At 41.5% G+C, this 25,880-nt stretch overlaps 1 protein-coding gene across 2 annotated transcripts in view; it reads right to left on the bottom strand.

The window, feature by feature from the left end:
• Positions 1-25,880, bottom strand: part of ADCY5 (adenylate cyclase 5) — a 220,690-nt gene that overhangs the window by 54,802 nt on the left and 140,008 nt on the right. For both annotated transcript variants that reach the window (XM_074145962.1, XM_074145963.1), the window contains exons 4-7: positions 6,088-6,199; positions 5,791-5,918; positions 1,993-2,151; positions 845-986 (exon numbers count right to left, since the gene is read on the bottom strand). In XM_074145962.1, coding sequence (XP_074002063.1) covers positions 845-986; positions 1,993-2,151; positions 5,791-5,918; positions 6,088-6,199 — 541 coding nt within the window. The remainder of the gene's footprint in view (positions 1-844; positions 987-1,992; positions 2,152-5,790; positions 5,919-6,087; positions 6,200-25,880) is intronic.

Genomic DNA, 25,880 nt, shown 5'->3' with positions numbered 1-25,880 from the left:
AATCTTTATATGCTTGCCTGTACTGTGAATAGCAGTGTCCATAGTGCAGAAATTATTTAGAGAAATATTATTGGTTAGGCTGAACTAGATGATGAAAAAGGTCCTTTCCTACTACTAGAGTCTACCATTATTTAAAAGAATACAAACTAGTGATAACATCAACCTATTTTTCTGTTATTGGCAGTATCACTAAAAGAAGATATATTGAAGTCCACTGAAGTCCACTTGAGTTTCACTTGACTCAGGTTCAAGTCAGTAATGCTCTAATAGCCTTATTTTGTGCAGCCTGACCCGTGTTATAGCAGTAGGTATGATCTCATCCCACTGTCACAGCGATCATCTATCATTACAGTGGGCCAGATTTCTCCATCTTCAGAAACAGAGGCTGAAAAGTAATGATAAGGACTGCTCTAATCTTTATGTTCATGGCAATATGGTGAGCAGGTGGACAAAACCACCTCTCTCTGTAATCTGACAGAGAAAAGATCTTTGTGGTTTTAATCTATTGCTTTAAGAACTTGTACAAGTATCAAAATCAAATGAAGAAATACATCTATATTAACAACATTCTTCAAAATGATTTTGAAAACAAGTCAGGACAGTTTCTATGATAGAACTAGAAAGTACTTGGTGCAGAAACCTTACGCAGAAGGTGGCTACAGTCCCTTCTATGCATGCAAAATTTCAGGAAGAGGAGAGTGAAACAGGAAGGAATTTTTGTCACTGAAAGTTAGGTAGTCAACTCACTCATCTATAAAGGCTGCTGTTCACTCTACTTTGGTGTGTTGTAGATCATCTAGTTATTAAAAGTATCTAAAACCTGCATTAGTTACTTTGGTCTTACCCGTTTCTGGCTGCACCGTACAATCAAGAAGGTCTCAATACTGTGCTCTTTCAGATAAGCATTGCGTTCCCCTCCAAAGCCCAGCTCCACCTCATAGTCTCCGTTGAGATAGTTCAGGGTTGCTTTTGTTATGTGGATGCGGCTTGAATGAGACAAAAGACAAGACAAGTTTTGTAGGCTCTAAAAAGTTATCACCTAAAAGGTCAGTTCCTATCAGTGACAAGTTCCATGTACTGGAACAAATAAGCAATAAAACCCAATTTATTTAGCCATGCCACTACTCTTAGAGATATAGTACAGGAGTTTCACCTATTTTAAAGTAAACGGGCCAGGAGGAATCTTCTTAAAGAGAGAGGTGTTCACGTTCAGCATCTTACACATCCATTTATAAGCACCTCTTTAGATATAATACAGCAAATATACAATTTTGGCAAACACAGGCCCTTCACAAGGACATATGTACTCAGCAGGCACATGTAATATATACTGTAGCATGTATCTTTATTGCTGTATCACAATCACTGTGGTACAAGTGTGCCTTGTAGAGGTATCTTATCAAGTACCATGGTCTTATGCTTTCTTCCAGAGCAGAGAAAAGATGGAAAGGCACGTAGGAAAATTATCTCACAGAGTCAACTTGGCAGCAACTCAGTCTTCAGTTGGTCCATACAGTGGTGAAACAAGAACCTATCCTGCTCTCTCACAGGACTGTTTCAAAACAAAAGGCTGGTCTAAAACAATGCTTCATAATATACCCAACAATAGCTGGGATACTCTTCAGCAAACGCTGTTAACATATGGTCACATCTCTTTGTAACTGTGACCAGCTCTGCTAGTGTTCACACAGACCTGCTCATTTATGTTGTATTTATCAGCTTTGTTTCACAGAGAAGGAATTCAGTTCTTACCACAGAAGGATAGGCCCATCTTGGCATTTTGTAGACTTTCTGCAACCAAGGACATGCAGACATGGAACAGAATAACCTTGGTAACATTTGTACATGTATAAAACACTACAAGCACAGATCATTTCACAGCAGCCATACAGACTCCCTGAACCTCTGTCCCCCATTTCCACACCTTACTGTGACATGTCAGATACAAAACAACACATGGATTAATGTGACAGCTTTGATGAAGCAACTTACCCAGCTTTACCCCCCGCTTCCATGTGGTTGGCTAACGTAACGTCGTTGGACCACACATCAAACTGCCACTTCCTAAGGCCCAAGACCCCGCAGTGAACTCTCCCGCTGTGGATTCCAACCCTCATGTTGACATTTACTCCTGTCACCTCCCGGACTAATCTGAAAAGAGATATGGGAAATGAGGACATCACTAAGAACTGCCATGGTTGTAGTCAGCGGCAGAAACTTGCACCCAGAACACAAAAATCCATAATGACCCCTAATTATTCACGCATACACATGGTGCTGTTCATCCACATCAACGGGACAACAAACCAAAAAGACCAGCTGTACTGCTCTTGGATGGCCTGGCTGGCCAAGCAAAGCACTAATTAGAAAGGGGAGCCCTTGGAGTAAATCCATGTAACTCTGAACTCACGGTCAAGTTGAGAACTCATAACAAAAAAAAAATAAATCTTTGCGACAGTAAAAGGAATAAAGTGCTGGTCTCTGATTTTCATACCAAAGCTGGATATAAGCTGCCAGCACTCAGCCTCATTAAGAGTAATAGCATGTTGCAAAGAGAAAAAGGAAATGATTTCAGAGATCTTAATTTGTCTGTATGGCACCAAGCATCAACTCTTCCACAGATGACATATGATATGTGTGTGAAATACCCCACTGCAGTTGGAAAGCTTGAATGGGGCTTATAGCTGCAGTCAGAGCAGCAAAACCAGAGAACCACATCTATGGCAGTCACTCCAAACAGGCAGCTACAAATACTCAAGTTCTGATTTTAATGAGGTTTTGGATGCTCTGCTTACTCCCCAAATGACTGCTGGAATATTTCGTGGGTTTTGCCATTTTAGGGCAAAAGTTAACTTCAAGAGCTGTTCACATGGAAAATATATTTAGGAATCTGAATAGGGGAAAGTCCTGATGAGGCCACCAGAACTCTGCTTCTCGTTATTGCTGATCACATCATTCCCAGAATGTCCATGTTTCACAAGCAAACTCACCTATATCTCATAGCACAGTTGCTAGTTCCTTGCAGCATTAAGTTGTATCAGATTTCAGCTTCTTTGGTTTTCAGGTTCATCTAGCCCTTTCTAGAAAACATCCTCTGGACAAGTATGTCCTCACAACTTCCTAACATCAACACAGATCTAATACTTATGCTTTAGTTATTAATGAAAATGAATGATTAAAGATAGACAAGTTCTGGATTCTAGTCTCACTCCTTAGAGTGTAATATGCCACTTAAAAGACTTTTTGAGATGACTTCTGGTTGAAACAGCTCCTACCCTCTTACAGTTCCTTTTTCCTCACAATTCCTATCTTACGTTTCACTATCTACTTGCTGAAGTGATATTAATTATTTCTATTAACAAGAAGCAGATATTCTGTAGCAGTGAAAGGAAGACGCATAGGATTACAAACTGAAAGACACGCTTACGAACTGAAAAAGCTCCAACCACAACACTTGGGAAAGCACCAGGAACTGGGGTAATGGAAATGCAGCTGCAGCCATAACCCTTGCAAGGACAAGAGCAGCTGCAGTGTGGGTACAACACCGGGGAGGGAAGGAGAACATGCTGCACGAGTGCTACAAGCCAAGCCACATTACTGACACAAGACCAGGGAACTTCTCCCAGTAGAGCTGTTGATGAGAAAGTGACTTTCTGCAGACTTTGCAGCAAAAAAATGAGTTTGGTTATACATTATGGACAAATGAAATATCCTTTGTTACCTCCTTTTTTTTTTTTTTTAAAGTTAATTTATACCAGCAGTATAGTAAATATATTTCTATCTTTCTCATCTGGGGTAACACTCCCTGCTGTTATTGTGCACAGATGAAATCAGCCTACAGGCAGGGCCCAGTGTTGGTGAAGCCCGCAATCAAAGGTTCAGCAGTTATTTGTTGCCTGCAATCAAATGTTCAGTAGCTATTGGTTACCTTAATTGTGAAACCTCTTATCTTGATCCTTAGGGGAGGAGGAGGTGGGGGGTAGAAGCAGGGGTAGTGAGAACAGAGTCACCTTTCAGACTTATTAAGAGATAAGATTGTTAAATGCATTCATCATACATCAAGTGGGAAACAAATTTTAAAGGCTGCTGAAGAGCTATTTGTAAACAAACACTGAGTGCACTTCAGCTCCATCTTTATTTCAAGGTAAGGTGGGTTGAAGTTAATCAATGAAGTCTAGACATCCTGGTGTTACTCAGCCTTGTGGGGGATTGCACAGCGATGTGTCAAGGTCTCTGGATTTCATCAGGTCAACTACTGCAGAAAGCGAGACTTTTCTGGGCAAGGTACACAGTACCTTCTTTGTAGGGCTGGTGGCTAAGAATTGCTGCTTCTTGTGCTTGACAAGGCACTTTGTCACCTGCTACTTAATTGTACTTCACATGGAAGAAATAGCATCCTTTCAAGGGCTACTGAAAACTAGTTACTTGCAACTTCCTTTTATTTTGCGTTTTGCATTCAAATCCCAAAAGGCGGCTGGTGCAAAGCAACGGAGTATAAAACCAGGGAAGTAAAGATTGGACGTCCCGCCAGTGTACAGTGTATCCAATGCAAGGGAATGCTGCTGCATACTGCTCTTTGAATGGGGTCGCCTGGGTCAAAACACTGCTTTTCAAACTATGTATCTGTGTTAGGAAAATGAGGCTGAAAACTCTGGGTGTGTATTCATGTCCTTGCAGAAATTCAAATGGTAAGGATGTACTGCATCAAGCTCAACAAATAGGTAGCTCTAGTTTTTATCAAGATGAAGTGGAAACTCCATCAATTTACTGAATGGAATGAGAAGAGAACTGCATAGACATCTTCTACTTCTCTGTTGGTACCACTGATACTTTAGAAGATGCTTTCACAAAATAAAAAACTAGAAGAGAAGGGAAAAAGAAGCCAAGTCTCTGTGAAGCAGGGATGGTGTAGATATTATGGTCAGCTCAGTTATCATCCAAAACTGACTGAACTTTATGCCTAAACTTGCATACGCTCAAGATGACGAAATAAATCTTCCTTCCCTGAATTCTGAAAGAATTGGCCTGTGAAAGCTCATGTCCAATGCAAACATATTCAATGTTGCCTAAAATCCTCCAAGTAATATAACTAGATATGGGTCTCATGTTTGTTACTCTCTAAAGACAGGAATGGTCTGGACAAACACAGCGTTGCTAGACTGACGTCAGGAGCAGGCAAAGCTTCAGAACAGATCTTAAAAGAAAAAAATAAAGATGGGGAAGTAAATGGAAATAAAGAAGAAAGCACCATGGATCTGTCCCAGTCTTTGCTACACCAATGGTTTTCTTCAATAATTAATTTAAGTAAAGTAAGAAAGTCTTGAATCTGACCTTTTTGGCATAGGGACACATGGAGAAGGATTAGTTAAACTAGAGAAGACAGACCTTAGCAGAGGAATTGTAAGGTGAGTAAAAAGCTGGTTTAAAGACAGATAAGTGAAGAGTGACTGAAATTTAATAAAGTTATTATTAATTCTCTGATTTCACATTTCTGTAATTCACTGGTATCTTCCTTTGGGAATGAGACTTCCAGTAATTAGAGTAACCTTTGCCTTTCTCATCAGGAGATTGAGCTCTGATATTCACGTGGCTGTAATGGACTCAAGTGTCTGTCCTTCTGTTGTCAAATCTTTACTGCACTTTGTTTCCTTGTTCCAGCTGGTCTCCCTTTTCTGCTGGCATCAGTTCCCTGGTTTGGCTACCTTGCTACTAATGTAAGGAAGACCTAACGGGAAAAATAATCTACTTCCTATCTGGTTTGAAATTCTCCATGGGGAATATGGTACTTACGAGATGGCCTCTATCATATCCATTCCCATTTCAACACAGCAGTGTGCATGGTCAGCTCTTGCTTCTGGCAACCCAGACACACAGTAATAGCAATCACCCAGGATCTTGATACGTAAACAGTGGTTTTCCTAAAATAATAATAATAATAAAGGAGAGAGAAGCATTCAGCTTATAGTCATGCTTGCAATAGCTTGCCTTTTAGGGCAGTGAATATTTACAGAAATCCAGTGAACAAGTACAGTATGTCATTCTTGCAACAGGAAAAAAACAATATGAGAATTATAATAGAAAACTTACCGCTGCTAGCTTATCAAATCTGGCAAAGAGCTCGTTCAGCGTCATGACCAGCTCCTGAGCAGTGCATTGGGAGGCCAGACTTGTGAAACCCTCGATGTCTGCAAAGAGGATGCTTGGGAAAAAAGAGGGGGGGGGGGGGAAGTGTCACAAAATTTGTTGCTGATATTTGTGTAAGTTCTGGGGTAGATGTCCAGGGATGGGGAGGCATGTAGGGGTGTCCCAGCCCTATAGCAGCAAGGAGATCAGCACCCTTAATGCCGCTTTATGCTACAGCCTCTATCACACATAATGTCCTGAGGGGCACGGTCTCATCCCTTCCAGAGATTAGAAAGCATGAAAAAACCCGCAAGCCTTTCTTCCCCCCACCCCATGTCCAGTACACTGGGAGCTTGTGGTGGCATGATAATACTATTAGCCATCATTAACAACAAGGCACTCCTACACAGTGACCGGATTAGCTGAGCTATAAAATCAACACTTACCCATTTTGTTCACATTCCTCAAACTCTCAGCTCAAAAACATCGCCTGTGTCTTAACTCTGCTGCAGAAAACCCCTGCCCTGTACCGTATGCCTGGCAGACACTCTCCTGCAGTGTCAGAAAGGCACAAAACCAGGCACGAGAGCACGTTATGGTGCTGCGGTGAAGGCTTGGGAGCTGCAGGGCTGGCTGGCCATGCCCTAACACACTCGGCTGTCCTGGTGAAGACCTACTGCCAGGCTTTTATGCTCTTCATTTTCTGGAGAAGGAAATCTACACTGATTTACTCTACTCATCTCCCAGCTCTACACACTTCTCACTCGTTGCTTTTTTTTGCCCCTCAGCTTTTCGAGCTACAGAAATGAAACCTCCCATTTGTACCGCACCTTCCAGCCGGCTTAGCCCCTGAAACGCTATAAAAATCTACACCTGGAGCACTGAGGAGCTCCTCTCAGTGAGGCTGCGAGCAGGCAGCGCTCAACTTCTGTCAAACGACAAGCCCACAGCCCTTGCCAACTGAGGCAAACCTCTGCTTTTGCAAACAGGGATACCAAACTGCTCCCATCCGCCCAGGTCGGACCAGGAAAGCCCTGGGAAAGCAGCGTGGGCTGTTTTGAAAGCACAATTATTGGAATCACAAGTATTAATAATGATTCTTTGATTTTAATTATTCAATTTTAATGCTTTGCTGTAAATATTTTTATTTTTTTTTAAAACTAGAAACTGTCTCATTGATAATTACAACATTGAAAATATTGATTTGCAATCAAACACAGCCATTATGCTAAACTAAAAACTACTCAGGAAAACAAGCACCAGACTATGTCTATATAGGTCCAAAATGTATATATACACACACATTTATATGAATATAAAATTCATAAGGTGTACTCGTATATTGGAACATTTATCAAGTGGCTGATTTTTTCTTTGAAGCTGATTATTGCATCAAGCTGTACTTGAATAGGAAGAGAAATTAAAAGTGTAAATAACAAGCACTTTGGAATTGTTTCTTCTTTGTAAAATAGAACTCCAGCATGTTTTAAGCAAATTGCAGAGACTATGTTTTCGATTGGAATTCCCTGCAACATCTTCAGACAAAAAGCAAAGGCAACAAAAATATTTTATCAAGCATTTTGTTGCAAAAATCCTGAAGCACATTTCGATTCTGGCATGCTTTTCATATTTTCCTTCTACATTTCGACTTCAATAAATCATCAACCAAACATATTGCATGAAATATTTCCTTGTTAGTCAGACTGAAACTAAAATGCACAAGAAAAAAGTGAGAGAGGAATACAGGGATGTCTGAATCAAAATACACTTTGCCATTTTTTAAACCCTTGAGAAAATACACAATAAATAAATAAAGATTTCACATATTTACAAATAAAAGTAAACTTCCCAAAGAAATACAGTTGAAGTCAACTGAAATCTTAGAGGTGTCTGCATTACTGGCTAAGCAACTTAAGTATGATTTAATATGCAATGTACAAATAGGAAGGAAATGTCTCCCATTTTTGTGGCAGTAACAAAATGTATCTTGTTGCAAGCATGTTTCTCTTCCAGCATGGGGCAAATTGCAAATTCCTTGCAATTGTGGACATGTTCACACTCTTTGCTTTTGTGTGTGTTGTAACAGCCGTGTGTTATAACAGGAGAAGTACAGAGGAATTGCTACTCTGACATTCAGACGGCAACAGGTATATCTGAAAATACTACAGAGGGATGCCCTGAGCCACCTCCTCATGCCTGATTCTGAAAATTAGTGCTAGCGTAGCATCCCAATAAACATGAATAATTGACTGCAGGTTGCTCCCTCCTTTCCCCATTACTATCATGCCAGACAAATGGATCAGACATTCCTAGAAGTTAAATCGCTGCAATATTTTCAACCAGGCAAATGAAGTAATCAGCAGAGACCCATGGAGCCAACCTATGCACAGATTTATGCCTTTTCAAATTGAAGCTCCTTGATTACAGCATTTTCTCAAACTTGAAACCTTCTATGGTGACCAGCAAATTGCTCTTTGTTCAAAATCAGCTATTATTTCCTTCATTTTCATCCTTGTCTTGCACCTTTGCAGCTCCATGTGCAGCTCTGAATGAGCTCTAGAAAACTACCATTCTAAGTAGCTACAAAAGGGTTTATTAGGAGAATAAAACCTGGCAAGGTTGCACAATAAGACTTAGAAATGTGTTCTGCACATGAGCCAGCAGCAATGTTGGATAGTTAACATTGTTTGATGCCCCTGATAGGAAGCTGACATTTCCTACATGAGATGCTTCTCTGAATGAATGTTTTTGTTTGATGGAACAGGGATGCATGAAACAAGTTCAACAAGGCCAGTTTGATAATTTTGGAGAGGAAAGTCAAGGAAAAAGAAGTTTGGTTTTATCTAAAGTAAAGGAATGAATTAGAAGTACTTTTTTAGATGCTTCAAGACTCTTCTCACTCTTGAACATGGACATGACTCTTGGCAATAACAGGAAGAGCTTTGTCTGGCACATGCCTTTTGCTCTTTTATATGAAAACCTACTCAGAATTGATTATATGTTGAGTCCTTTGCACGATTCAGTTTTAGCACACTTTGTGATTAACATGAATGTTATCTATCTGCACGGTCCATCCCTTTGTCCCCCTTCCATGCCAGCTATGCAAATAACATATGTACCTGTTGCAGCACCTGAACATATTCCATTACAGGCTTGAGACAGCTGTGTGACCTGCTCTGCCAAAAAGCTAAGCCACTGAGCTACGAGAAGACACTGCCTGGGACACACGGGCTACAGGGAATGGAAAACCTCATCAGGGTGTAGAAAGGACCACGTGGGAGATGGCAGAGGACCAGTGATCTGGGAACTGAAGACAGAGAGGGGAAAAACACACATTTGTGGCAGGAGACTGGAGAAAGAAGAGCACATGACTGCCAGAGAAAATAGCCCTTGAAAACAGGAACCCAGCCTGAAGCCTCTCTGTCCTCTGCTCTCAACAGAGAGCTCTGAAAGCCACCAAATCACATTTTATTCCTCCTGCCTAATCTGTTCCCTCCACACAGTTCTGTTAGCACTGCAGCTCCAGCAGCAGAGACAACAACCAGGTTTACCACTCCCAACCCTGCTAATTACCCACAAGGGAGGAATAGGGACCCATGGATGTGGTGCTGTGCCATGCCACTTCTGCTCCTTTTGTTATTAGCCCCACTAACACTTAAACTCACCCTTCTCCCTGTAAAATACCCAGCAGCCCAGAAGCAACTAGGAAAAAAGCAGATTTCTTTTACAATAGCTATCAGGGAACAGCACATGATCTTCATCGTGTGTTCAGTCAAAAATGAAGACTGCTGTATCTCCTTAAACACACAACACGCTTCCAGTGAGGTTGCAGGAGCATGTCCCAGTCCTGCCAGTGCATCTAATCCAGGCTAGAAACCTTAGAGTTTAAACACACATCTTCCCCATTACCCTTAGATCCTCACTCCACACTTCAGTCTTTCATGTCAGACTATGCTTAGCAATGAAAAAGTTTTATTAAAGGGCAATGGTGATGGATGCTTGTGATGAAGGGCACAACTCAAGCCAAACTATTTCTCAGAGGACAAGGCATTTCCTTGCTGGTGGGAGCACAATGCCAGTAATAGGCCTTCCTTGTGCCAAAATGTGGGGTAAATGACAGTGGTCAACAAAAGGTCAAATGAAATCATTATTATAGCTATAAAATGTCATGAGATAAGTAAGGCAGTGGTTTAAAAGTACTATTAGATGAAGCTGACTGGAAGGGATTGACCACACAATCTGCAGCATAGGCATCAGAAACTATTATCAGCCCTGGGTCCCAGTCCCTTAATCTGGACGGCTACTGCTTTGTGGAAGAGCCAGTTTAGCATGTAATTAAAATGTTGTAATGGCTTCAGAGCTCTTGATATATTTTCCACTCCGTCACTGCCTTCAGATTTACCATCTGATTGTGATTTGTCCAGCAGTAACCAGGGTATGACCTCAAAAAAGACAAAAAATGGTTTATTTCTGGGAAAGACAAAGAAGAAAAGGGGAGTTATCATTCATTTTATAAGTTTTTTAAAAAATTATTTCTGTTTAATTTTGGTTGAAAAGTACCGCAAATTGTGTTATAGGGTAGAGGTGAATACTTTCCTAATCTCCTATTTCATCTCCTATTTCCAGCAAGGACTGGCTCCAGATTTCATAGCTGTACAAGGCAAAATCAGTTTTGGGCCTCTTGCCCTACGTGGCTCATAATGCTGATGGGGAAGAAAGACGAAAAGGCGCTTGGGTAGCTGCCAGATCCTGCCATCCTCCCCTCTGCTCAGGGACCAGCCTGATACCTGCCTGCTCTCACCCAAGCCCCAGGCAGAGGAGGAGGAAAGGAGGATGCATGGACTGGAGCATCCCTGTACCGCTGGATCCTGCTGATTCCAAGCATCCAGGGCTGATGGGCAGCACAGGGCAGGCTGAACACACAGCTCTAGCTGCTGCTGCCACCGGGATGCTAGCCTCTGCCAGAGCTTACCAAACCCACCAGACTGACTGCAAGATCTCCTTGAGCAGGACATCTAGAAGCTTTTTACAGAGTCCTTCGCATAGCTGCAAAGGCAGAGTGAGGTGAAATAGAGAGAGCTAAGATGCAGAGCCAAGAGGAGAAAATTCCCAAAGCGCTGAGCTGTTTTCCCATTTTTCAGTCGGTAATGCATTCACAGAATAGTTCAGAGACACAGACAGGCAGCTCAGATACCAGCAGGAGCCTCAGAGCAACGCCCCAGAGATCAGCAGTGTGAGCCTGCCCAGCCTGGGCTGCTCTCACAGTCTGTGCTCAGGTCCACCCCAGTGCACCTTGGGTCCTACCCCTGCAGGCCGTTTAAAACTAGCTCCCGTAATTCAGGTGATCCTTGCTGTGACTGCACTGCTAACATACCCTGAAGCAGAAGCATCACAGGATGCTAAAGGAGAAGGTTCTTAGCAAGAAGGAGGAAGGGGAGAGATCTTGGTGGAAAGCAAAGAATGATGTAGGGAGTAGGAAGAGCTAAGGACAAGGTGGGAAGCAGGAAACCCACATGAGACGTTTAAAAACCACACACACCTATAGAGAGTGCTTTTGAAGTGCAGTCTTAAATGTCTGAAGCTAATAGAGTTATCAAAGCGGGGACACGACACAACCAGGTTTCCCTGCAAATGCAGGATTATTCAAAACGCTAAATTAAATCATCAGTGCTTCTAATGTAAAAACAAAAAAACAGTCGTGTTCTATTTTGAGACATGTGCGTGCCATGCACGCCAGCCACAACATAAATCAAGCAAGGCAAGAAACACAAACCCTATCACCATCACAACGGTAATGCCAGTCATGAATATAAACACCATGTGTTACTGGAAACCGAACACCACAGGCACTGCATGGGAAACAGAACAAAACCCCAGACTTGGTGAGCTTCAATGGCTCACAAAAACAGCAAAGTGCATCTGACTGAATGTGAATCAAAGCCACGGTATTTTACTGCAATGAACGCTACCTACAAGAGAAGAAAAAGTTAATGTACCATATTTAAATAATGACTGTTCACTAAATATGATCTTATTAATTTGTGTTCATGAGGAAAGGTGCAACAAGAGAAAGCCGTTTGCTGTAGACACAGCCTGCCCTTGTTTGTGAACTCACTAGGCTAATCGGTGAGGACAGTGTCTCAGGGTCCTACTGTTATTTTACAACACCATCCACTGCTTTTGGTGTTGCATGTCATTAAGTCCTGCTATGCACAAGGAAGAAGAAAGAAGAAGGATGGACTAGGATGAAGATGACAAAACTCCCAGTTGACGGGCTGGGTCATCAACTTAACATCAAACTAGACTTTCACAGAATCACAGAATGGTTGAGGTTGGGAGGCATCTCTGGAGGTCAGCTTGTCCAACCCCCCTGCTCAAGCAGGACCATCTAGAGCTGGTTACCCAATGTCTTTTGAGTTTCTCCAAGGTGGGAGCATCTCTTGAGCAGTTTGGTAAATGAGTCAATTTTCGCACTTGGACATCTGTTTAAAAGCCAATTCCCTGCCAGCACTGTAAGCCCAGCAATTATTTTCCAGCTCTACTGGCATAAACATAGTATTAAGTTCATCTAGAAGTTCCTAAAATAGACATGGCATCAAGATACACCCAGTCCCTCTTTCCTAGCTGTAGCTGCTTGGGGATGGGATAACAAGAAGGTCCTCTGTGTGCTCTCTCTCCTACCCACCCTATGCACAAAAAGGATTTCAGCTTCCAGAAACACAGTGAGAACATCTCATAGTGCTCTTTCCCTCCTGAATTTTATAGCAGCAACAACAAAAGGACAAACCAAAACAAGCTGAGGACAAGTTCACAGCAGCGGCACAGTGACCGTTGTCAGGCAGCAAGTCTAGGTAAAGCAGCATTAATGTGAGCAAGGGCAGCACAGAACACCTACAGAGGGTGAAGTGGCCCACACAGATCATCATTCTGAGTGACAGCCCAGTGACTGGTCCAGCAAAGGCTGCAAGCTACTTCCAGACTAACTCAGGTCGCAACAGCACGTCAGCCTTGCTCTCTAGGGATATCTATGCGACAGGCTAAGGTCTTAGCCTTAACGATATAAAAAATTTTGTCCAGAACAGCAGGATACCAGACGTTAAAATATTTCCTTTTCCTACAGTCATAGGAAAAAAAAAAACCAAACCACAAACAAAAAACCAACAGTAAAAAGATACACTCTCTTTCCTAAACTTATATGGTCATTTCAGAGAAGATCCGTTTACTATTGGAAATCACCTATAGTTTCAAATGAGTCCTAGCACTTCTGTGACACATCAGCTGGCACAGCTCCCCTTGGGAAGCAGGACGCTGTCATGCACCAAGACAGTGCTCCATCTGATGATCAGTCACGCTGGCTCCCACTTGCTCAAGAGAGTGAGAAGATCTGTATGTGCCCAAGTGCTGTGATAAGCAAAACAATCCTTTAGAGAGAAAGAATAACACAAAACACCCCACAAAACCAAACCCCCAGAAAACCGTGAGCCTTTTTACCTTCTTCTGAACAGCAAAAGGCAAAAAGCCTCCTGTCCCTCTTCCAAAGTAGCCAAAAATGTTAAGCAAACCTACATCCCATATTTGAGCAGTTCACTCTGCAAGGCCATACCAACTGAAACTGGTGACAGAGTAAAAGCTGACAAAGAAGCAGGAGACCAGATGGCTCTCAGAGACACTGGTGGCAACGTGCAGACTGCCATCCGCAGTGCCACTGCGTGACAGCAGCAAGGCTCATTGCACAGATATAAACTGCAGAACCCTGCCTGTACTTGATTTTCCCATATTTGCTCTCAAATGAGTGCTACCAGAGGTCAGAACTGCCTGGGGGACTCAGCTGGGAGATGCACATCTCCAGCACAAACTCAGCATTTGCGGTTGCAGCTCTGTCTGCATTAGCAATGTGCTCCTGGAAGCACCTGCTGAGTGTCTGACCCTGCTGGCGCTCAAAAGCCACTGAGAAAAATGGCACCAGACTTTCCATCATGGTCAGTGCTCTTCACTTCGATGCCTATGGTCTGTCCTTCACTGTCAATGCGGGAAATGAGAAGAAATTAAGATCCTGAGGTCACCAACCAGAAGGGGAAGACTGCACCAGTCATACAGCGAAAAGTTTTTCCATGACCTTCCTAGGTTTGCAGTTTACAAGCATGAGTAGCAACCCCAGTTACTGGAACTTAGTTATAGCTAGGCAGCATCAGTACTCATTTTTATTTTAAACATGAAAAACTTGCTACCCTCTCCCTCTAAACATCTTGAGTTAAAAGATTTTCCTATTTCAGCAGGCTATATTTAACCAGATTGATTCTTCACTGGAAACAGGAGTAATAAATAGCCTTTTGGGAAGAAAAACTATTTGAGGAAGGCAAAACAAATAAAGATAGATATGCAGTGGCTACCAGCCAAAATATAGGTGGAGCACGTTATAGATGTATTTGAGATGAGTGGAAGGAATTTTATTACTCCATCATCGCAAGCCAAATGAGATGCCACTGTCTGTTGAACATAAAAAAAAGAAATCCAAGCAGCCTAAATGAGATTTTGGTTTATTAAGAAGGAGGGACCTTTTTCATGTATCTAAGAAAGGACTGATGGGAATGTGAAAATGTTTCCTATTATTCTGGTCAGGCGAAAAAGCTTTTAAGTGAGAAAGATGCCAAATCCATTCCAAGTCCAAGGAAGTTTAGGAAGGGAAAGTTGAAGGATATACATGGCCTATTGCAGAAAGGTGCAAAGGAACCATGTGTACTGCTGACTCCACCTGTGTTGCTTTGGCTCCAAGCAAGCCCAGACTCACCCGAGTCTGCCTGACCAGTGCAAAAGAGCTGACAGGTCTGTCCAAACTTAGTTGGATCCAGTCCACAACAAAATAAATCTCAGATTCATCTGTTCCACAAGACAGCCTGAAATGCAGAACTGCATATAAAACAAAAAGGAAAAGCCATGCTATTTTCTGGTTCTCAACTTCAGACATGCTTTTTGCTATGAGCATTCTTGCAGACTGTTTTGTGGCATGAGAGCAATCTCTGTGTCAAAATCCTACCAAAAACCAACAAGAAGGAAGACAGAGCCAAGAGAACTCTGCTAGAAGGGACCATCCATTACCATCACAGCTGTAGGAGTCTGGCAGTATTCCTCACTGCCCTCCTTTGACAGAACGGCTTGCAGAAGTGATCAAAGCCACAGAAGCAGCGAGAAACAGCAGTAAACTTAAGTATTAAAATAAAACACAACCTGTTGCATAGGGGCTGTGTGCCAGCAATCAATCAGTTGTCAGAGAAACCAACAGAGTAATAGATTTTGGCACAGTTAATAGTTTCCCATGTATATCTCAGGTTAGCCATATGGGATAGAGATCAAGTAAGTTGCATTTAATGAAGTTTCAGATGCTTTCTGTTATATATTGCTCAGGTCTTTGATGGTGAAAGAATGAGCTCTTCATAGCTGTGCAAATTGCATTCGGTCTGTTCTTCCCTGGTATCATGGATATTCAGTCAAATGACGACGCTTTTGTACTCCCTACCCAAAAAGCTGCAGAAATTCTGTACGCAACGGTCATTTAAACCAAACCCTACTGCTTCCTTACTCTTTCCTCTAGCTTCCCCAGTGTCCTGTCCTTTTGTGATTTATTTACTCTGCAACTTTGGTAAGTCAGGGTTTTCCCTCTGGAAAGTCACTACCTAATGAAAACATTACATAAGTATATACGTGTCATAATTTAAAGCATTAAGAAGCAACTATGCCTTTCCTATAGTTATCTCATTTTCCTATGGAGAGTATGTACCAAAATACGCAGACTGTTTCATGGATACCTGAGAATGGACAAGTGATGTGATATTCTGTATACACAATTACCATTTGTGTTTGGGAACTTACTAGATCAATAATACTGAAGCGGCCATTTGCTGGGAAAACTGATTGCTGAAGAACAGGAACATGAGTCTTACTGCCCTTTTTGGAACAGTCAACGTGAGTTGACTCCTCATTTCTCTGTTTTTTAATACAATCAAGTAGTTGTTTTTAAAATGACACCAATGAAACTGTAAAGAGAAATGACCCAAAACATATACAGAAAGTTAACTTTAAAATGAAGACATAATCCTTTGTTGGTTACTCTGAAAGGCAAAATGGCTGGCCAAAGAAAATGGTACAGCTCATTAACTGAGGAATCAACTTGCTATTAATTAACAAACAAACCTGATAATAAATTTAATTAATTTAATAATACAACACATGATGTTTTCAGTGAGAAGGGAGATTGGCCATAATTTGAGAATTAAATGAAAAGGAAAAAATCCTGCAGGATATTGAACTCATTATCTGGTTATTGCACACTATATTAATATTCCTTACCTGATAAAAGACAGTAATGAATAGTTATCCTCAACTCACGAATAAAGTTCTCCCAACTTTACAAGGGCTACAGTTTAATGTTAAGGATTTTGTTTCCTTTTTAAGATGTGATCTACCATCACATCACAATTGATCAATGGCACTTGAACTGATGTCTATCTTTGGTTCCCTTTGGTGACACAGAAAACTCCAGCTGCCATGGAGAAATAATGTAAATATAATGAAATTCTGTATAATCAATATCAGCAGTATCATATTCCCCCTTAGAAGGCAGTATAGGTGAGCTCACTAAATGAATATTTCTATGCAAAGATCATTCTTGAACAAGGAATATTAAATTCTGTGCAGCTCTTCAGCCCCTAACATACCTCATATTGCAAATACTTTGCAGATGTCCATTATTTCATAGATAGGAAGCAGTGTTAAATCTACTTTATGGCACCTGGATTATATACTGTAGTATCAGAAAATATTTACACCACTTTTGTTTTACTATGCTGGTCAAGATACTAGCTATCAAGACACCTTGAGTCTAATCTTTGACAGCCCATCATTTGACTCTGTGATCAGTTACTTGGCTGGCTCTGTCTCAAATATCTGTCTTTATAAAATGAAATGGACCATTGCATCTCTAGCTTCTTAAGCATATTAAGTCTTCAAACTGGCATTAAGCAACTGTTAAAATGTCATTGGTGATAGAAAAGCAACACCACACTATTTTGCAGAGACAGCAGTATTGTGTATAAAGAAAATATATAAAGGGGCTCAAGGTCATGTGGGAAAACCATGGCAAAGCAGGAATGTGAATCCTGGCCTCATGAGTCCAGGGAACATCCTGGATGCTAGAGTGCAGAGCGTGGCGAGGCAGGTCTGCCCGCTGCAGATGTAAGTTTTTTTAACTTTCCACTGAATCTCCCCTGATTTTTGCAATCAGTGGTTTCTTCTCATAATGAAACAGGCATATAATTTTAACTTGATTTCAAGAGAATTACTGTAATTTCCACCACCAGAATAATAGATCTGCATATAAAGAAATGGCTTTTCTCTTGCATTTTCCATTGGAAAATTTAATTTCTGTGTTAATGCATTAAGATATTTCACTAAGCCATTTGCTTGCTACTCTCAATATTCGCAAAATACCATCTCCAAATGAAGTTCCTGTAAACAGTTATTAGTTTACCAGTGAACTAATACCAATAAAATCAATAGAGTCTGACCAGATCTTTTCTATAGCATAGAAAGCCACCTCAGAGACCACTTAAAATATATATTATAGTAATGTGTCTCAGACCATAAAAATAAGAGGAAAGTTACTGTGTCAGACCTTTCTACATCTATGCAAAACCAGTCTAGCTAATTTCTGCTTACTTTCTATGCCATTACAGTAGCAGCAATTTTGGCTTGAAGACTAAAAACAAAAAAAAAAAATGAAATTAAGTGCCTGGCATTTGAAAGGACAAATGCAGTTCAGTTCAGAACAGCGGGTGTCACAACTTCTAAACAATTCTGTATATTTCTCTGTTATATATACACCATAAAACTAACCACTACTTCAAGCAAGGAATGAAACTGGAGACACAGTCTGCTGGTGTCCCAACGTTACAGTGGCCTTTCACAAAGCCGCATGAAATGGAATTAAAGTGCCATGGAGGACACATGCCCATCTGAAGGTTAACACAGCCCGCAATAAAATTGTGGCTAATGAGTCACAGGACAAACAGGTCGGGACTTTCCCCGTAGGGGATTCGGGGAAGCCAGAGTTAAACTCACTTGCAGAGCAGGAAGAAGTTTGAACAAACTGTCTCACGTGAAATGTCTTCTAGAGTACATATGTTAACAGCAAGAGAGCTCCTGTCCCTGGCACAGACGCATTCAGGTTTCTAAACAGATGCCTTGGATTAGAATAATTTGCTTTTCCAGATAGGAGTAGCCATGACTGTAGTAAAGTGTTTCTAAAACAACATATCCGTGCTGTCCCCCCGGGGGCTGCACCATAACTGCACGAATTAACGCTGTACAAGTTTCCAGCCCGAGCACGGCCCGAGGCTGTCAGGATGATCCGGAGCGATGGAGAGGGGAGCGGAAGGAAACAGAGCACGCAAACAAAACACAAACCGTAAAGATCTCTGAACAAACTGGAATTTGCAAGATGCGCACTAAAGCAAATAGCAGCTGTGGTATTTGATGTTTGTGTAGCCATTTTTAATGCTCCTATAGTTCAGATATCAAGAGCCCATTCTCTATTCTTAAGTAGCAAGCCACTCTCCGGAAGCCTGAAAATGCTTAGAACAGCTACTCTGTTTCTTATATACCACAATAAACAAACTTGCAAAGGAGCCGGATTCTAAAAGCCATTGCAAAGCAAGAAAGAAAGTGGGGGGAAAAAGCAGCAGCCCACACAGCATCAAATGCTGGTAGGCTCAGTGCTAAATAGCAGATGATTCTTACTGAATAACTGCCCTAGATTTTGCAAACAATACAGGGCACAAAAATAGAAACCCATTTACATATTGCTGTTAATAACTTTATTTATAGTGTCACAGCTAGAGCACAATAACTGTAGCCATGGCTTAACTTGAAAGCCATTCACTGTGGAAGAGTCAGACAGATACTGTTTTCTCAGTCCTTATGCAACTGAAAAAAAATCCTGCTGACAACAGCCAGTCACCAGAATCCTTACAAACAGAGCCAGAAAAAAACTTAACAGCAGTCAAAGGCAAATAATCCTCAGCATCCCACTGGCCTCTGCCCCTCCTGATTACTTCAGACATGCTGTGGTTAATCAAGGACCACTGAGGCTAGAAAACCCAGCAGACAAATTTTCACTTGAGTTTGAGCCTCATGATAGCATCTTACAGGAATACTTCACTGGGGTTTGGTTTGGTTTTCTTTTTTCTTTTTTTTTTCAGTTAAGAAATACAGACAGGGCTCAGACTAAATCAGCAGCTGCAATAAAAGAGGATATGTGTCCAGCATTTAAGAACATCCCTACCACATCCTCGCTGCCTGCTACATGACAGTAGCCAAATCTTTGCTGGGAGCCCCGATTCCTGCCAGCTAAAACACCACTGGCCCATGACAATAGACTGGCACATCTTTAAGGGACAGAAATGTACAAAGAAATTTGTATCCCTGATTCCTTAGTATGCTGCAAATGCCTGCTCTCTATATATGAGTAACTGGAGTGAGAATGCAAGGAGACTGTCTCTTAAGACCCTTCATGTGAGAAGTGAGAAAACGTGAATCTGATTTTTCCTCTGCTTGAATCCAGCCTGAACTGGACAACAGGCTATTTTGGACTGGGAACTGGGGTGCCCTCAGGACCTCATGCTGCAGCTGCTCATTACATATAAAATACTCAGAATAATTAGAGGCAGAGACAGCAAGCGCCCTGCTCTGCCCTGCTGATTACGGTGCGTGCTGTGACATGGGACAGTGGGATTCAAGCTGCTGCTCCAGGGTTTGATTCTTTTATATAAAAAAAAGAAACAGAGTTAACAAAAGAGAATGAGAACGCCTTCTTCAGTGAGGGCCTCTCCTAGGAGATGTGGCCTCAAAGGCCCTCTGGCACATGGGAAAACCGAATCTGGATAACCTACACCAGCATGTGGGCCAAGCCTCTGCACTCCCAGATGAGCACGGCATGCCCCACCACTTGTGTCTCTTCACATCTTCACTACCTCTGTGTTTTACTTTCTGCCACCTGGAATGTCAACTGAGTTAATTAATTTCTATGGGTTTTCATTTTAGTGAGGAACAGAAAGACGCCCGTTTGATGTGGCCGCCCAGCTGAAATGTAGTGCTAATTCCCCCTGCAGATACAGCCAGCAGTCACGAGAAGTCCCCAGCACAAAGAGGGCATGTGTTTCTGCACACTCCCTGCTTGTTCCTTCTGCACAATTCCTCTGCAGCGCGGGCAGGGCAGAGCCTTCAAGGTCTAGTCGTTAGGACGTTTCTGTAATGGGAGCCAGGCATTTCTGAGCTCTAATCAGCCTCGCTACCAAGAAAAATAAAAGAAATCACTATCAATCTTAGCCTTTCCATTCCCCAGCCTAACCTCCTCTGTGGGGTTGATTGGTAGCAGTGGATGCTTACACAGGAGTTTGTGAGTGTAAGGCACTAAAGATTTGTATCAGGAATAGTGTGGCCAGCAGGACCAGGGAAGTGATCGTCCCCCTGTACTCGGCACTGGTGAGGCCCCACCTCAAATACTCTCTTCAGTTTTGGGCCCCTCACTACAAGAAAGACATTGAAGTGCTACAGCACCTTCAGAGAAAGGCAGTGAGGCTGGTGAGGGGCCTGGAGAACAAGTCTTATGAGGAGCAGCTGAGGGAGCTGGGGTTGTTCAGCCTGGAGAAAAGGAGGCTGAAGGGGAGACCTTATCGCTCTCTACAACTACCTGAAAGCACGTTGTAGAGAGGTGGGGGTCGGTCTCGTCTCCCAAGTAACAAGAGAAAGGATGAGAGGAAAGAGCCTCAAGTTTTGCCAGGGGAGGTTCAGATTGGATATTAGGAAAAAATTCTTCACTGAAAGGGTTGTCAAGCATTGGAACAGGCTGCCCCGGGAAGTGGTTGCGTCTCCATCCCTGGAGGTATTTAAAAGATGGGTAGATGTGATGCTAAGGGACACGGTTTTGTGCTGAAGTTGGCAGTGCTGAGTTAACAGTTGGACTTGATGATCTTAAAGGTCTTTTCCAACCTAAGCGATTCTATGATTCTATAAAAATGCAAGGAGGTGTTTCTAGGCAGCGCCCATTATCCAGCAAGATGACTTAGAATTTGTTCTGTTATTAGTAATACAATAAATGCTGTGTCTGATATATATAATGGAAAAATATAAAGCTGCGGGACATGACAGGCCAACAAAATACAGCTTTTATGATCCTCCACTAGAAATGATCCTTGAATCTGCAGGAAAAATAATCTGAAAAGAGATGAAAGAATCCACAAAAGACATTTAAATAAGTCAGTGAATGCATGTATTTAAGTGAAATACACTGATTTAATAAATGCTAATATAGTCCATATTGGGCTTCTGCATTAGAAAAGTGTAGCCCTGGATGATTCTCAGCAGACATGCCATCTTATAGCAGATGAACAAATATTTTAAACCTCCTATGCTGTTCTCAGAATCCAAGACCAAAATCACACATTTCATCCTTAAACACAGCTTTAGTTTTGTACAGTTGTTCTCCAGTACTATTTTCTCTCTCTCTTTTTTTTTTTTTTTTTTCAGTTGTTTTTAAGCTTTCAGAGAAGATACTATATTAAATTTACTCCTTGGACCATTACATACTTCCAAGGAAAAGGAGCTCAGCAGGTGAGTCACATCTGCAATTTCAGGGTTCCTGGGCTTTGCAAGAAATTTGTAATCACTTCCAATTTCAGCAACAAAATTTTGTTCAGTTTGCAGCTGAAAATGAGAAAGAGTACTGGATCTTAAAATACAGTATCACTTATGATTTATATTCTGTAATACAACTTTGTCTCTATGTTAGACCTGTCATCCTAAACTGTGACCTGCTGGCCGCTATTCTGCAGAAGGGGAGATTTGTAAGGAAGAAAGGCAAGGACAATGTGGATTTTTTTCTCCTTTTTAATTGAAACAAAGTAGAACTATTAAATCAAAAGGCCTCTTTTTCTCTTGCCTGGAAAGAAAAAGAATCTCACAAAGGGGCTTACAGTAGTTTTGAATGCAATCCAGAACAAAAGGTTCCAAACGAAACAGAATAATTACACTTTTATGGATCAGCACTTGGCTTCTGTTGAAGCCTGATCTGTAACTAGAATTGCTCAAGTTCCCCTGAGCAGAAGCCAAAGTTTTGTTTGCTTTGTTCTACAAATTGATTCTTATTAGCTCATTCTTTGGAAACAGCAATGGCAGAAAGCAGCAGTGCTTTGGTGTGCATGCTCCCCAGATTGGCAGCTCTCCACCAGAACTGCTATGGCACATAACTGTCCACTGTCTAAAACTGTATGCATCTGGTTTCCATTCTCTCATCTCCTTTCCTCCAGTCATTACTAACAATTGCTAAATTTGCTCCATGCTTTCCAAGGTTTTTTGGTCTTTTCCATCTTTTTTGCCTACCTCCCCCGCCTGCAAATATCCCATCAGCTCTACAACATAGGTCTCTCATCTCCTTCATTGTCCAAGATGTTACAAAGCATCTCTCAAAACTGCTACTGCATTCAACACTGATGTATGGGTCTGCCAGGCCTTGGAGATAACAGAAATTAAGTAGCTGTCAGAAGAAGGATTGTCCTAGTAACCTCCTATTAGTAACACATTCCCCGCAATGAGCAGGAAACGGAGACAGTGTATTTATCAGACTTTGTGAAGGAAGTTAAAAAAAATAATTAAAAAACCCCACCCAAACCAACCACAACAACAACAACAAAAAACCCAGACAAACGAGCTGACATGGTGGATCAAAAAACTGTCATGACTATATCTCTGCTCGAAAAATTCCCCACTGCTTCACACACTCAACCTTCCCCTTCATGTTGGAGGGCAAGTTGTGCCTTCAGATGCTCTGCACAGGTACTGATGGGGACAAACAGACATTTATAGATGATCTTACAACTGAACAAAGCCATAATCATCCAGCCTTCTGCATGCCAGTTACTGGAGAGGTTTCTGCAACACAAGTCTAGGGAAGAATATTTTGCTCATAAGTCACATAGATCCAAGTTTCACAAGCTGTCACTGTGCTAGGTTTTTTAGATTTGACCCCCTGGGGCTTAGAACTGGAGTTGAGGGAGCTGATTTCAAACCCTGATGATCCTCCTATACATTTAAGAGGTTCATTTAGGAGTCTGGCTCAAACAGGGACATGGTTACTGGTCAAGAACATCCTTAGAATTTCTCAGTGTCTTTGAGAGGCTCAGATATTTGCCAAACACACATACAGCAAGCACGGACAAAGATCCCTGCCGGCCATGGTATCAGGAAAAATAATACCTACATTACTGTATTTTTTTGCCTCTTAAAGCTTATCACACATACACTTCTTTCCAATTTCTGAAAACTATTTGCAAGCTTCCAAGTCCTCATTCTCACCATTTAAAGCTGTGTGCATCATTCTAGGGCTTTGTAACAGAAACATAAATGCATGCAGAAAAATCTCAATTTTCTAAAAAAAGCACCTCTATCATTCCACAAGACCAATGCCCAGTCAATGGTGTGTGTGGGTGCTGAAATTCATTTAATCTCTTTGGTCTTTTGCCTCCTTTGCTGCTTTGTGCAGTCATCTGCTACTTTTCATTTTCCTTAGCTCTCTTTCTGAAGCGACCTGTTCTTAGCCTGCTTTCTTATAGAAACACCATTTATGAAATCATGTGGTCTGCACAGTCAGTATCAGCCTCTCCCTAACTTTTTAACCACTTAGTATCAAGCAAATTTAATAAAAAAGATGAAGTTTAAAACATATACTATGACTTTCAGTTACTGGAGGACATAGACTTAAGTTAGCAATGCACTAACTTGAGCCACAGGATACCAGACCACTCGAGAGCTCTTCTCCACTAATTGGTTTCAGCTTTTGTCTCTTCTTCATCATTTATCCAGTGTCAAAATTATATATAAACCAGTAAGAACAGATGCACAAATTAGCAACAATTGTTGAGGGATATAAATATAGTATAAGACAAGAGAAGTAATCTACCCTCATCCAAAATTGTCCCTCTGTTTTAGAGCTTCTGTAAGAGGGCTTTAAATAGTTTTGCAAAGTTCAGTGCATTACTGAATAAAAAAGTTTAACTGATTTTCCTTTTCACTCGTTATAGTCTAAGGAGGAAGCAAAAAGGTAGGATGATTTTAACAAGAAAGAACCTCTTCAAATGTTAAATAAATTCAATGTTCTTAAAACCACTTTGAATGTTAACTACATGACTAAGTAGTTTGTTAACTGAAAATTAACCGAGTCTTTACAGGAGGAAAAAATTCTCTACAAGCAAGTAAAGTTTCGGTCAGAGAAGACTCAATTGTAATTTGTAACAATTGTCAATGTAACTCCAGAATATAGAAGACTGGTGGTGGACTAGTTTAATAAACATAATTTGATGCATTTTTTTACTATAATTTACTATCACGCCAATCAGCAAACTTACATTTTTAAAAAATTTATTTATTTTTAGTACTACTGAAGAAAAAAGAGAATCCAAATAACCTTGATGAGTTAAAACTGCTCTGTAAACTTCTGCAGGCACCTTCATTATTCTCTCCAAATTACTATTCACAGTATTTCATCATTAAAACATCTAACACTCTTCAATCCATCACCCTGTGAACTTCACAGACCCTTGTGTAAACTCAGAATAGCAGGGTGTGAATTATACATCACAGGCCCTTCCTAATTGCTGATGGCTTGCTGGTGGCTGCAGATCTGCAGTCACCTGGCACACTGCACTTTTGGGATGTTATCTTTATTACAACACACGTGTTTAAGTAATGCATCCAGCGGGGTGCCTTGCAGCTAGTTATTTATCTATTTTGTTCTTCAGAGGGTACAAGGCTCTCTCACGCTCCTGAAGACACCAGGAGTTCCCAGCAGGGACCAAGATCACAATATATTCCCAGTTCAAAAAGAAAGATTTGCAGACAGCCAGATGAATATTTAAACAAGTGAGTATGTATTTATTCTTCTTAAAGGGTGCTGTGCACATGCACAAAGAAGTAGATTTGATAAAATATATAAACCTGCTCAATTCTTTGGCTTAAAAGTTTTCAAGAACCATCGACGCAAATATCTTGAAAAAAAGGAGTGACCCTGGGTTGAAACACCCCCTTTGCATAGGGAAGAGTGTGGCTAGTAGGTCAAGGGAAGTCATTCTCCCCCTCTACTCTGCACTGGTGAGGCCACAACTGGAGTATTGCATCCAGTTCTGGGCTCCCCAATTCAAGAGGGATACGGAACTACTGGAAAGAGTCCAGCGAAGGGCAACGAGGATGATTCAAGGATTGGAGCATCTCCCTTATGAAGAAAGGCTGAGAGAGCTGGGACTCTTTAGCCTGGAGAAGAGAAGGCTGAGGGGAGACCTTATTAATGCTTATAAGTATCTGAAGGGTGGGTTGAAGGAGGAGGGAGCCAGACTCTTTTCAGTGGTTGCCAGTGAGAGGACAAGGGGCAACGGGCACAAGCTGGAACATAGGAGGTTCCACTCAAATATGAGGAGAAACTTCTTTACGGTGAGGATGACAGAGCCCTGGAACAGGCTGCCCAGGGAGGTTGTGGAGTCCCCTTCTTTGGAGATTTTCAAGACCCGCCTGGATGCAGTCCTGAGTAACATGCTCTGACATGCTCTGGGCAATCCTGCTTCAGCAGGGGAGTTGGACTAGGTGATCTTTATGGTCCCTTCCAACTCTAAAAATTCAGTGAAAATTCAGTGAAATTCAGTGAAATATTAACAGCCACA

This window comes from Numenius arquata, chromosome 3 (genome assembly GCF_964106895.1).
Source record: "Numenius arquata chromosome 3, bNumArq3.hap1.1, whole genome shotgun sequence".
NCBI lineage: Eukaryota > Metazoa > Chordata > Aves > Charadriiformes > Scolopacidae > Numenius > Numenius arquata.
This window is presented reverse-complemented; position numbering and strand designations above follow the sequence as displayed.